Source organism: Rhinichthys klamathensis, unplaced genomic scaffold (genome assembly GCF_029890125.1).
Source record: "Rhinichthys klamathensis goyatoka isolate OS25496 unplaced genomic scaffold, OSU_Roscu_1.1 h1tg000064l_1, whole genome shotgun sequence".
Lineage (NCBI taxonomy): Eukaryota > Metazoa > Chordata > Actinopteri > Cypriniformes > Leuciscidae > Rhinichthys > Rhinichthys klamathensis.
Window position 1 is genome coordinate 2,438,928 of NW_026606607.1, and position 14,218 is coordinate 2,453,145.

Here is a 14,218-nt window from a genome sequence, read left to right on the forward strand (position 1 = left end):
TTCTCAAGGGAGATATAAGTAATCACAGGCCTTTGACTGACATGACTGTGACTGCTGTGCCATTACTGAGCATGGCATTCTTAAGGGAATCCACATAATCAAATAAACAGACATGGCAATGTGCCACTTGATATTATCTGCTATGCTACATTTGCAGAAATATGCAGCACATTTATTCCTCTGGGATGTTTTTATTAGTAATAAATCATGTTATGTTTGACATCTCTTCTGTGGTACTTATAATTTAATACATATTATGTATGCATTAATATGACCAACGGTGGTGCATTTGTATGTCATATTTTCATCAGGAGCTCGGGAGCGTTTACAGCGTCTTAGCTGGGATCCTAAATGCAGGTGATGTCGAGTTCACATCAGTGGCTTCTGAACATCAGACGGACAAAAGCAACATTTCCAACATGGCAGTGCTGGAGAGTGGTAAGAATTAACACGCATTCCAGTTTCTCAAGGCTGACCTTTCATTCTGTGCAACACAACCTCTTGATCTGAGCCTGAGCACAGTTATATAATCAGTCATGGGTGTTGTGTGTTTATGTAATTCTGAAGAGGCTTAAAAAAAAACCTGGATAAATCCCTATTTGCATCCCTTCTGAAAAAAATCTCCATAAACAAGCCTAAGGTGGTTTGTTGCTCTTAGCTGACTTAATAGTTTTAGAGGGTTTAAGGGCACTTTTCACCAGCTTATCCAGACCAGCTTATCCAACTTAAACCAGCAAACACCATTAGACTAGTTTTTTTACACAGTCATCATGGGTAGTAAATAGTATAGGGTTAGTGCATTTCAAATCATACTGGGTTAATTTCATAAAGTGTCTAGGATAATTTCACCCACAACCCCTTGCGCTACAATGATTCGCCCTTGTGATGATTTGCCATTTTTGTTGCAGAAAAAAATATGGTGTGAGGTATGAGACAGCAGTTTTAAATATTTGAACCTAAAAGTATACCATTAATGATTATTATACAGTAAGTATGTAAATTGGGATGCGGCTCCAGTCACTATCTATACTGTAGGATTAGTGTGTCCCAAATCCAGTTTTAACTAAAACTAAATCTATTACAAATGTGTGTTTTTTGGTCATTTAAATAAAATATAAATATTTGATGAAATCTTAAACCTAAACTTGGCAACTACCTGAAATAAATAAGTTGATTTTGAAGTACTAAAATTACTAAAACTAAAACTGATTAAAAATAAATGAATAACTTCAAGCTATACAGAAATATAAAAAACTAGTAAAAAGGACAAAAAGCACATAACAAAAAACTTCAACTAAAATTAAGAATAAAAATATAAAATAGAAGCTAATTCAAAATATTAATAAATACTGTATTAGTATATAAATAATACTAAAATTGTGCTGCCCTATTCATAGTACATTAATTTCCTATATTAGCCTAGCAAAGGTTTTTTTTTAATTAATTTTAAGATATTTTTAACGAATTTGGCTATATGTTAAAGCTAACAGAATGTAAAATAAATTAGTTAATTAAAACACTATTATAGTTTTTATAAATATTTTGAATGTTTTTTGTTTTACATTTTCTCTTTAAATCTTAAGGTTTTAGTAATTTAATCAAATTTAGTACATATCTGGTTCTGTTTTTGTCATTTTTATTAATCTTTTTTTTATGTCTGTATATTTTTATTTATTTATTTCAGTTTTAGTTGTTTTAGTGCATCAAGTTAAACGAAATAAAAATGAGACATGTTTGGCAACTATCTGAAATAAAATAAGTTACTTTTTTTATGGTTTTAGTTTTAACTATATAGTAACCCTAGTTTGTGGTATACAATTTTTCTGCAATTTCATGAGATGATAGCATGCCCCTAAACTGGTGTACTGGCTTGTCACATGTACTGAGATTATGTTCTTTAAAATCACCAATGCAGTAGAAGTGGCATGCAGCTCCAATATACAAATTGAAGCAGATTGTCGTTATGTTTGTATGTGTTTGTGCAGCTGCGTCGCTGCTGTGTATCCGTGCAGATGAGCTACAGGAAGCACTGACCTCTCACTGCGTGGTCACACGGGGCGAAACCATCGTCAGGTCAAACACAGTGGAGAAGGCCACTGAGGTGCGGGACGCCATGGGCAAAGCTCTCTATGGACGCCTGTTCGGCTGGATTGTCAACCGCATCAACTCTCTCCTGAAACCGGACAACCAGTCAGGGTGAGAGAAAGAGAGTGTTCTCAAACTGTGCTAGGATTTGCCAAGATTTCAACGTTTTCAATAAAAAAAATGGATATCTCAATATGAACATTTTTGCATCAAATTGTTCATCCAAGACCAGCGTAGATACAACTTCTCCTAATTGACCGAATACTAGAAAGAAATGGCAGAGGCTATTTGCAGGTAGTTCAAATAGCAATAGATGCAATTTACTTTGTTAAAATATCAGTATTTTCTTACCATCTATCGCTTTTTACACTAAGTGAAAATATCAGTATTTTCTTTGCACTAAGTGAAATCAACCAGACATTGGCTCAACCAGACATTGGTTGGTGGAGTTAGTGTAAATAGCCTCTGCCAACAAGTAAGGCTATTTGCATTTGGTGTATATAGACAGTCCGGAAAGAAATAATGACAACTCTTTATATATTAGCATTTTTTTTTCAATTCTATGTAAAAAAAATCTACTCGGTTACTATCGTAACCTCAGTTCCCTGAGAGAGGGAACGAGTATTGCGTAGCTATACGCAGTGGGGAAACTCCTTTTCCTCGATTTACTGAAACCTATATGTAAAACGCATTTGCAGCTGCACAGCCAGCACACTGAGCGTCTGGCACGCTCATAGGCTGTGCTGCCGGAACTGCACAACCAATGGCGCGGGCGACTCTGACCTGCAGCCAATGAGCTAGCTCAACGTCAGAGCCCGTCAAGGGGGTGTGGCTTAGCCTATAAAAGACCCCCGAATTCGCCATTATAGCAGGTTTAAACGACTGAAGCGACAACTTCACCAGTTACTAAATGCGGCCGGCTACGCAATACTCGTTCCCTCTCTCAGGGAACTGAGGTTACGATAGTAACCGAGTAGTTCCCTTTCGAACGGTCACTTCGTATTGCGTAGCTATACGCAGTGGGGACGCCCTGTAAAACGCCGCACCCTTAGTAACTGGTTGCACTGCAACTCAGGCCCCCTGAGCTAACAGAACAAGCCAGAACCCAATAAATTAATATATATATAACAGACCAGACACTGTCAGGCCTGAATAATATATAAGAGTCAGTAACAACCAACAGAATATGCTAACAAACCCCGACACTGTCGGGATTATTAGTACAATTCATAACCGGCCTAAGCGGGTTTTATATATGTATGTATGTGATTATGCACAGTAATTTTTTGTAGAAAAGACCAGACAGCATCGAGTCTTAATCATACTGAAAGAACCTTCGCCTGCAGGGAAGGCACCTCCATATTATAGAACTTCATAAATGTGGAAGGCGAGGACCAGCCAGCCGCATCACAAATATCTTGAATGGGAAACCCAGATGACGAGGCCATGCCTCTAGTCGAATGGGCCCTGACACCTATAGGGCAAACCTGACCCACTGAAGTATAAGCCATAGAAATGGCATCCACTATCCATCTAGACAGTCTTTGCTTGGTAACTGGACCACCCTTAGATCGGCCACCAAAGCAGACAAACAGCTGTTCTGACTGTCTAAAAGACGCAGAACGCTCCAGATAGACTCTCAGCGCCCTAACAGGGCAGAGAAGATTAACCTCCCCATCCTCAGCAGAAGGGGGAAGGGCTAATAGCGTGATAACTTGCGCTCTAAACGGCGTTGAGAGCACCTTGGGTATGTAACCATGCCTGGGTTTGAGAATGACTCTGGAGTCATCCGCTCCAAACTCCAAACATGCCGGACTCACAGAAAGGGCCTGCAGATCTCCCACTCGCTTGCGAGAGTGGTTTTAGATCCACCGACCGGAGCGGTTCAAAAGGCGGCCCCTTCAGGGCCCTGAGGACCGTGGAGAGGTCCCAGGGAGGTACTGATGGGGGCCTGGAGGGGTTAATTCTCCTAGCGCCCTTCAGAAATCTTACCACCAGGTCATTTCTTCCCAGTGATTGACCAGCCCCCAACGCATGATGCGCTGCGATGGCTGCCACATAAACTTTGAGCGTGGACGGGGTGCGGCCCGCGTCCAGTAGCTCCTGCAGGAAGGAGAGTACCACCGATACCTCACATGACTCTGGGTCAACTCGATTTTTCGAGCACCAGCTGGAAAAACCCGACCACTTCAAAGCATAAAGACGCCTAGTAGACGGGGCCCTTGCTTCAGAGATAGTGCTTAAGACCTTGTCAGGAAGGCCCCCGGGTACCCGTTTAGGGGCCACACATGGAGGGCCCATAAATCGGGTCGGGGGTGCCATATCGTCCCTTTGGCCTGTGTGAGGAGGTCCCTCCTCATTGGAACGGGCCAGGGGACCGTGTCTGACAGCTTAACCAGCTCCGGAAACCATGGTCTGGATTTCCAGAGAGGAGCCACCAGAAGGACTGGGCATCCGCTCTCCCTGACCCGTTCGATGACTTGTGGGACCATCGAGATGGGGGGGAAAGCATAAAGGGGGCGGTTGGGCCAGGGATGGGCCAGCGCGTCCCTGTTCTTCGAGAAAAACACCCTGCAGTGGGTGTGTTGGCTCTCGAGGCGAAAAGGTCGATTTCGGCCTCGCCGAATCTCTCCCATATCAGACTGACCGTCTGAGGGTTCAGAGACCACTCGCTTAGGGGAGTGTTGCCCCGTGAGAGCATATCCGCGCCCAGATTTTGGACGCCCGGGATGTGCGCTGCTCTCAGGGAGCTCAGGTTGGCCTGTGCCCATAGGAGGAGGTCCCTCGCCATAGCATGCAGGTTGCCCGACCTGATACCACCCTGGCGATTTATGTAGGCCACCACTGACATGTTGTCCGTACGGACCAGGACATGGTGACCCCTGAGGTTTAACAGAAATGCTTTCAGGGCCAAACCAACTGCTTTCATTTCCAGACAGTTGATATGTAAGCTCTGCTCCGTGCTCGACCAGAGGCCGGAGGCAGGCCTGCCCTCGTGCAGCGCTCCCCAACCCAGGTTGGATGCGTCTGTAAAAACCACCTTCCTCCTGGAAACTACCCCCATGGTCACCCCCTCGCGGTACCAGTCCTGAGCCCGCCAGGGAATCAGTGTTCTTAAACACCCGTGATTCACCATAATGCGCAGGCTGCCTGACTGCCATGCATGGGTTGGCACACGGCGTTTCAGCCAGTGCTGCAGCGGGCACATGCGCAGTAATCCCATGTGGAGTACTGATGATGCGGCTGCCATTAGACCAAGCAGTTTCTGAAACCTCTTCAGAGGCGCGCGCTCGCGTGCCCTGAATGCGGCTGCCAGTGTCTGCACAGATAGCGCGCGCTCTTGAGTGAGCCGCGCTTTAATTGTCACCGAGTCCAAAACCGTGCCCAGAAAGACCACAGTCTGGCTGGGGTTCAGTTCGCTTTTGGCAACATTGATTGTGAGACCCAGGCATTTTAAATGGCCGAGAATCAAATCCCTGTGAATTATTAGTTCGTCTCTCGACTGCGCTAGCACCAGCCAGTCGTCGAGATAATTCAGCACACGCACTCCCTGGCTTTTTAGCGGGGAGAGCGCTGCATCCATACATTTCGTGAATGTACGGGGTGCCAGACACAGACCGAACGGCAGAACGGTGTATTGATATGCCCTCCCTCTCGAAGGCGAATCTCAAGAATGGCCTGTGACGAGGGTCGATCTGAATATGAAAGTATGCATCTTTCAGATCCATTGAAACAAACCAATCCCCCGGGCGAACTTGCGCGAGAATTTGTTTGAGTGTTAACATTCTGAAAGGCCGTCTCATGAGAGCCCTGTTCAAACGTCTCAGATCTAGTATGGGTCTGAGCCCGCCGTCTTTCTTTGGAATTAGAAAATAGCGGCTGTAAAACCCCGAATACATTAGCGCGGGAGGGACTGACTCTATCGCTCCTTTTGCTAATAAATTCTGAACTTCGGTGCGAAGCACGTGACCCACGCCGCTTCTCACCGATGTCTCGATAACCGCCTGGAATTTCGGGGGTCTGCGAGCGAATTGGAGCGAGTAGCCTCGCTTTATAGTGTTTATGACCCAACTCGACACACCAGGGATGGCTTGCCAGGCCAACGCCCGTGTGGCTAGGGCTTGACACACTGAATGGGGGGGACCGCCTAACATAGGGGGACCTGATACCCTTACACTGTGATTTGTGCACATACTGAGTGTTTGACTGATTATACCGGCTTTTGCCCGGGGGGATTTCAGTCTTACAACAGGGCGGGGGCCGCCTAGTGAAGGGGGACCGTGAACCCGTGTGATGTGATTGTGAAACATACTCTTTTTGTGCTTTATTTGGGTCGCCGTGAAAACGGCGTTTGTTTGCAAAGACGCGCTCACTGCTGCGGGCCTGTTTACAATAATAAAATCCCCAGCCGCCTGAACTGAACAGGGAGCTGTGGGAAGTTTTGCCGGTTTTTTCGAGGGTGGTCCGGCTAGCGCGAGACACGAGCCCTCTCTCTTTCCTCTCCGTGCTAGGACGACTTCGGAGGCACCTGGTCGGCCGCGGCGCTGGGTCGAGGGCCTTGACGCCTGGGGAGCGGGTAGCGCTTCGCGGGCCTTGGCTGGCGTTGGCTATCAGCCGCAGGGCGGGGCTGAGAGGCCTGTTTCACCGGCTTGGCTGGATGAGGCGAAGGCGGCGGCTTGGGCTTGCTGGTCGCGGAGCTCGAACGTTTCGGCAAGAAGTGTCGCATGGCCTGGGACGCTTTCTGTGCCTCTGTGTACCTCTCCGAGAATCCTTTCACCGCCGGGCCGAAGAGCCCGGAGCTGGACACCCGGGCGTCGAGAAACCTCGTTCTGTCGGCGTCCTTAATCTCGGTGAGGTTAAGCCAAAGATGGCGCTCGAGCACGACCAAGCTCGCCATGTTTCTTCCGATGGCCTGTGCTGTAGCCTTAGTAGCACGCAGCGCTAAGTCTGTAGCACTCCTCAGGTCTCGAAAGGTCTCCGGGTCCGGGCCAGTCTCGTCCATGGACCGGAGGAGTTTGGCCTGGTAGACCTGCAACACGGCCATCGTGTGCAGGGCCGATGCAGCCTGACCGGAGGCGGAGTACGCGCGTCCAGCGAGGGCTGAGGTGTTTCGGCAGGGTTTGTTGGGATGAGCGGCTCTAGCTCGCCAGCTAGCTGCAGTGCTCGGGCAAAGATGAGCTGCCACGGCCTCTTCGAGGGGCGGCAAAGACTCATAACCCTTTTCCGCTGCGCCATCCACGGAGGAGAGCGTCGCGGAAACTGCAGATCCCACACGTGCTGAGTATGGAGCGCGCCAGGCCTTGGTTAGCTCCTCGTGGACCTCGGGGAAAAATGGCGCCGGTTTGTGACGCGGGGCCTGCTGGCGCCCCTCCAGAAACCATCCATCCAGCCGACTACGAGGCGGCTCCTCGGGCGAGGCCCACTCTAGCTCGAGGTCCGCGACGGCCTTCGTCAGGATCCGAAGCATTTCGGCGTCGGAGTTTGTCCTGGTCGCTAATCCACTGGCCACAGATTGAGAAGCGGAGACGGGGTCGAGAGAGCCCGGCCATTCGTCCTCAGAAGCGGCGATGGATATGCTGTCGTCGCGCTCGAGAGATCCGCCGAAGGAGACGAGGCCCGCCACGTGTGGGGGGGGGCGCTGGTCTCCTGTGAACAGGACCGGTGAAGGCGTTTGAGTCGGAGAAAGTGAAGCACGCGGGGACGCGGCCGGCGTGCGTTCACCAATCTCCATACCCTCCGGTTGCCGTTGGCTGCGACGCTTCTTCTTCCTCGGAATGGGAAGCGTGGTTGAAGCGGCATCGCCGTCTCGAGAGAGAGCTAGCCGATTGCGCAGCACGGAGATAGGCATGCAGTCGCAGGCCGCACATCCGCCGACAGAGAGTGCATTCTCCGCGTGGTCGACACCCAAGCAGGAAACGCAGCTCTCGTGTTGGTCTGCCTCGTGCAGACGGCCTCCGCACGTGGCGCAGGATGAACGAGGCATTCTGAAACAAACACAATAATAGAAAGGATATAGGATGTCGCCGGATAGCCACAGGTGAGACGGCGTCAGGAGACGACGGCTTGCAGGCGAAGTCTGCTGAAGAGAAGCTCGCTCAGGCTGAAAGGCTTGTTCGACGGCGAATTCACAGTAAAAGGCTCAGGGACATGTATACTGTCGCTGAAGGAGTAAAATCTGCTATAATGGCGAATTCGGGGGTCTTTTATAGGCTAAGCCACACCCCCTTGACGGGCTCTGACGTTGAGCTAGCTCATTGGCTGCAGGTCAGAGTCGCCCGCGCCATTGGTTGTGCAGTTGCGGCAGCACAGCCTATGAGCGTGCCAGACGCTCAGTGTGCTGGCTGTGCAGCTGCAAATGCGTTTTACATATAGGTTTCAGTAAATCGAGGAAAAGGAGTTTCCCCACTGCGTATAGCTACGCAATACGAAGTGACCGTTCGAAAGGGAACTGATTCTATCCTTGGATTTCTCTCCAGGGAGGAAGACAAGGGTCTGAACATCGGCATCCTGGACATCTTCGGCTTTGAAAACTTTAAGAGGAACTCTTTTGAGCAGCTCTGCATCAACATCGCCAATGAGCAGATCCAGTTCTACTTCAACCAGCACATCTTCGCCTGGGAGCAGGTACATCCCGACTCTGATAAAGTCATCTCATCCAATCCAAGCTTTTCCATGCCTTTTGGGAGCATTTTTATTTTTCTATCTCAGTATAACCTTATTTCCATCTAAATGGTGGTAACACCTCATCATTTATGGTTTCTCAGTGCTGTGAGAGAGGGAGGGAAGGGGAGCAGAATATTCGGTTTTCTTTGTACGCAGACAAGCGTGGCAATTCCCCAGACTGACTGGACTGACTGTAGCCTTGGGGGGAAAGTGATTTGGTGCCTCTAAACGTTTGAGACTAACCCACATTAGTGGCTTCATAAATCATCTGAAACAAGGGTTACGTCAGGAGCCGCTGACTTTGCTGGTGTTTCTATAAGCAGACAGCAAATGCTGCTTTACGTAAATGTGTGAGTGTGAAGTCCACGTGTGTGTGGTTTATGCATAATTCATTGGTATTTATATGAGTAAATCTCGCAAAAAAACATAGGAAATGCCCAGGTCATATACAGTAAAAACATTTATTTGTTTGTTTTTTTGTTTCTTTGTTTAAATCAGAATAAAACATCCCACTACAAAAATAAAAATACTTTTAAATACAATTATTTCCTGTAATATGTATTTTACTTTTTGAAGAATTTATTATTACATTTTTATCAATGATGATTCTTATAGATTCTCATAGATTCTTATTACTGTAATACAGTATTATTTTATGTATTAATAAAACATACTATAATGCAATTACTATTATTTTAAAGTATAAATCAGTATAAATTAAAAGGCAGTAAAACATACCACTACAAAAATATAAATACTTTTGAATAGTTTACACATTTCAAAAATTTGATTTGATTATTTAAATTATACTAATGAGATTTTAGGGGAAAATGTGCTTTTAGATCATTTTTAGATCATCTTTAATGTACACTGTAAAAACTTACATTCGTTTTAATCAGATTTAATTAAAAGGAGTAAAACAAGCTACTTGTTACAGGTGATCTGAATTTGAGTCTGTCTTAGTTTGACTTCGATTTGTTTTTTTTGCTGTTTTCCCATTCTATTTCCTATGTTTGATTGTGTTACTATGGTGATTTATTGTTTGATTCATTCCCTGCACATGTGTCTCGTTTCCTTGGTTAGTTTGCTTGTGTATTTACAGCCCTGTGTTTGTCTCTTAGATGTCAGATCATCATTACAACAATGGTTTTTCTGTTTACCGTGTTTTTGTTTCCCGAGAGAACCTGAAAAGTATAAGTTTGAGTTTGGTTTCGTTAAAAGGTACTCTGCTTGCCAACAGATCCAGGTTTTTTCAACCCCAGCGTGACACTGCTAGTGTCTATAAATACTTATATATGAAATAATAATACATATTAATGAGAATGAGAGTTTAATTACACTGATAATTTGGGGTAAGAGTGCTTAATTGCCATTAGAATAAAAACAATAATACCAAAATGCGAATTGTCCAAAATTGGTCCAAAATAATTTGTTGTTCATTAAATTTGGATTGATATGTGACCCAAAAAAGGCTTTGTGAGCTTCCCCTGTAAAATCTAATAATATCATATTTGTTGATGTGTGTTCTCCATATTTTTATTTTTACTCCGAGCGCTCAGGAGTATATAGCCTCAAGTAAACACTTGAGAGCATGTTTTCTGTTATTCTTGTGGTGTGGTGCCCGTGTTGCTTTGAATTGCTGTTGTTTTTGCATCCCTGAGGCTTGTATGTCAGCAGCAGTCTTACTGTCCCAAAAAATGAGGTTGTTCCCCATTCGCTGGATGACTTTACCCACGGCTAGAAGCTCTAATCTACACCAGAGATTAGATTTCTTGGACAAGCTTCTGTATGTGTGTTGATGCATTTCGCCAGTGAACAATTTTGGTCCATGTGTGTATTGTAATTTATCAACATGGCTGTCTAGAGACAAGACAGACAGGTCATTTGCTCTTCGGGTTGAGTGTTTCGCTCACAGGAAGTCATCGTATAGCAGTATGAATTGCCTTTAGGAGGTTACGGAGCTCCAGGCGTTATCCAGCAGAGTTCAACAGTGTTGTTGAGAGCTTACAAATATTGAGGATAGATGAACAGAAATTCTTTCCCCAAGGAGAAATTCAGGTGCAAAACAACAGCATGCATCAAGCGTAAAGGTCACAGAAAACATCACATTCGGAGACATAGTGTAATCAAACAAGACAGTTCAAAATATAAATGCATTGTCTGATAATAAAGAGTTTTCTTTTGACATTTCGTGTAGAATTAGTCACGCACGACCAGAATTTTGACTATCACCATGAAATATTGTCCACTCGCAGCTTATTCTGGACAAAAACCCACACTTAGACAGAAAGAGACCATCTAATTGACATGCAAAGTGACCCATCATACTTTTAATGCTGTTTTGGGGGTGAGGAATTAAAGAAAACACAGTTTTGGTCTGGACCGGATGAAGAAATTTTCATAAAATTGTGTGTGGACTTTGTGGTTAAATTTTTTATATCCAAAAGAAATAAATACTGTTAGTTTTACAGCTACACTACCATTCAGAAGTTTGGGTTGGTAAGGTTTTTGAATGTTTTTGAAAGAAGAACAAAAATTAACTAAAAACTGTAATATTGTGAAATATTATTACAGTTTAAAATAACTGTTTTCTATTTCATTATATAAATGCAATTTTTTTCTGTGATGGCGAAACTGAATTTTCAGCATCATTACTCCAGTCTTCAGTGTCACATGATCCTTCAGAAATCATTCTAATATGCTGATTTGCTGCTCAAGAAACATATTATTATTATCAATGTTGAAAACAGTCGTGCTGCTTCATATTTTTATGGAAACCGTGATAAATAACCGTTTTTTCAGGATTCTTTGATGGATGGAAAGTTCAACAAAATAGCTTCTAGTATCTCCTTCTAAATTTGTCAGACGAAACTGTTCAGATGGTTCAGAGATCTGATTCCAGTAACCTCACAAAGTTCATCAAAACATGTGGTTTCTCTGCAGGATGAGTATCTGAACGAAGATGTGGATGCTCGAGTGATCGAATATGAAGACAACCGGCCGCTGCTGGACCTGTTCCTTCAGAAGCCCATGGGAATGTTATCGCTGCTGGACGAGGAGAGTCGCTTTCCTCAGGCAACCGACCAGACCCTCGTCGGCAAGTTCCCCTCCCTAAAACATCATAGAGCTAATGGGCCCTATTTTAACACTCTAAGCGCATGTTCTAAAGCGCACGGCACAAGTGCACTTAGAGCATGTCCGAATCCACTTTTGCTAGTTTAATGATGGGAAAAATGGTCTGCGTTCCCAGCGCATGGTCTAAAAGGGTTGTCCCTATTCTCTTAATGAGTAATGGGTGTGTTTTGGGCGTAACGTGCAAAAAAACAATCAGAGTCTCATCACCCATTCCCTTTAAAAGCCAGTTGCGCTCGCGCCATGGCGGATTCGCTATTTACATGACGGAATTTGAAAGCGGAAAGACTGAACGCTTCTTCAGAGAGCAAATGGATCTGCTCGTGTTTAAGGTTAAAGTGTGCATGCAGACCATCTACAGGACAAGCCGGATTCCACCATATCTATATGTACACAATATTAATCTTTTACATTGTAATCCTTTTATTTTTAATATTTGCCATGTTTGTGTGCTGCTGCATGTCCCTCTGTGTGTAATAAGCAGAGTGTACGCGTGTTGTGCATCCGCATATAGGCTCATATTACTAACGCGGTCTTTTCCTTTGCTATTTAAACAACGTGAAAATGATAACTGCGTCGGGCTGAAAATAGCAAAGAAACACTTGCGTCGAGCCTGGCGCCGCATTGCACCGAGTGTATGATAGGGCCCTTAATCTTTAGCTGTGTTCACCTGGTGGGTTATGACCCAGGTGAACACTTGCTCACTCTCTCACACACACACACACATACTCAGACGTATGGTCAGACCCACAAGAACAAGGGAGAGACAGTCATCAAACATTTACTTGCATGCTAAGTTCTCATCTGCTTTCTCCTGAGGACTCTCTCAGTGGAGTCTTTAACTGACAGATTAATAATTCAATATCACAAGACTAGACGCCTAGCTGGTTTTCCATGAGCTAGCTTTTGATGGATGAAATTTATTCACATGTATGTCATGATATCATGAATGGATCAATGAATTAATGAATGAGTGTGGTTCAGGTCGGTGAATGAGCAAATGTATGAACGAGTGAATGAATGAACTGACGTGAATGAGGGGATCAATGAACAGTTAAATGAATAAATAAATGAATGAGCTATTGAACAAATGAACTAGTGAATAGATGGATGAGTGAATTAATTAATTTGAATGAACACATCTTTTGTTTAATCAGAGAAATTTGAGGACAACTTAAAATCGAAAAACTTCTGGAGACCAAAGAGAGTTGATCTGGGCTTTGGAATCCACCACTACGCGGGCAAGGTAGGAATATTTTATATTTTATCAATATTTATTTAAGCTAAATAAATAACAGAAACAGATATTAAGGATAATTGAAGGTATAGTTGACCCAAAAATGAAAATTCTGTCATCATTTACTCATGCCATTGCAAACCTGTATGACTTTTTTTCTTCTGTGCAACATAAAAGAAGAAACATTTGAAAGAATTTTGGAAACAAAACCTTTGACTTCTATTGTACGTTTCTGAAAATATCTTCTTTTATGTATGTGTGGGTGCGTGAATGATGAGAGAATTTTCATTTTCATCTCTTAAAGTGAAGATAATAGCCTGTTGGATGTAAATACATCTTGTTTCTCATGTGATTAGGTGATCTATAATGCCAGCGGCTTCCTGGGGAAGAACAGAGATGCTCTGCCTGCTGATATTGTTCTTCTGCTGAGGTCGTCAGAAAATGAACTGATCCGTAAACTGGTTACTCACCCGCTCACTAAAACAGGTTTGCTTTGACTTTTTACTCTGTAGAAACATTTTAAGCCTTTGGTTCATCATGCTTCAGTTTCTGTCCGATATTATACTTTTAGGTTGCTTGGGAGCCCACACATCCACACACATTCATCCAGATATACACGTGTGCGTGTGTGTGTGTGTGTGTGTGTGTGTGTGTGTGTGTGTGTGTGTGTGTGTGTGTGTGTGTGTGTGTGTGTGTGTGTGTGTGTGTGTGTGTGTGTGTGTGTGTGTGTGTGTGTGTGTGTGTGTGTGTGTGTGTGTGTGTGTGTGTGTGTGTGTGTGTGTGTGTGTGTGTGTGTGTGTGTATTTTTAATTCGCCCTGTCGGTGTGAGATAGATTTTCTAAACAGTGACCTCTATTAATGTGTCAGTCAGTCCTATCATTGCGTAATTGCCTGGTTCAAGGACTCGGTTTTCCATTGTGCTGCCAGAGAACAAAGGAAATGGGGACATTTTGTTGCTTTGAGTACATCCACCAGTCTCCATGACTTTTGAGTCCTGCAGTGTGATTGCTTTTTATTGGCAAAGCAAGAAACAAGGGCTGAGGCTCTAATCACATGAAATCCTACATTAGGGTTGGGCGAAACATGTATATTGATGTTTAT

General features: G+C 44.5%; 1 protein-coding gene across 9 annotated transcripts in view; it reads left to right on the top strand.

The window, feature by feature from the left end:
• Positions 1 to 14,218, top strand: part of myo3a (myosin IIIA) — a 127,681-nt gene that overhangs the window by 92,127 nt on the left and 21,336 nt on the right. For all 9 annotated transcript variants that reach the window (XM_056249865.1, XM_056249861.1, XM_056249860.1 and 6 more), the window contains 6 exons: positions 312 to 438; positions 1,986 to 2,196; positions 8,562 to 8,709; positions 11,692 to 11,845; positions 13,038 to 13,126; positions 13,474 to 13,603. In XM_056249865.1, the coding sequence (XP_056105840.1) occupies positions 312 to 438; positions 1,986 to 2,196; positions 8,562 to 8,709; positions 11,692 to 11,845; positions 13,038 to 13,126; positions 13,474 to 13,603 (859 nt within the window). The remainder of the gene's footprint in view (positions 1 to 311; positions 439 to 1,985; positions 2,197 to 8,561; positions 8,710 to 11,691; positions 11,846 to 13,037; positions 13,127 to 13,473; positions 13,604 to 14,218) is intronic.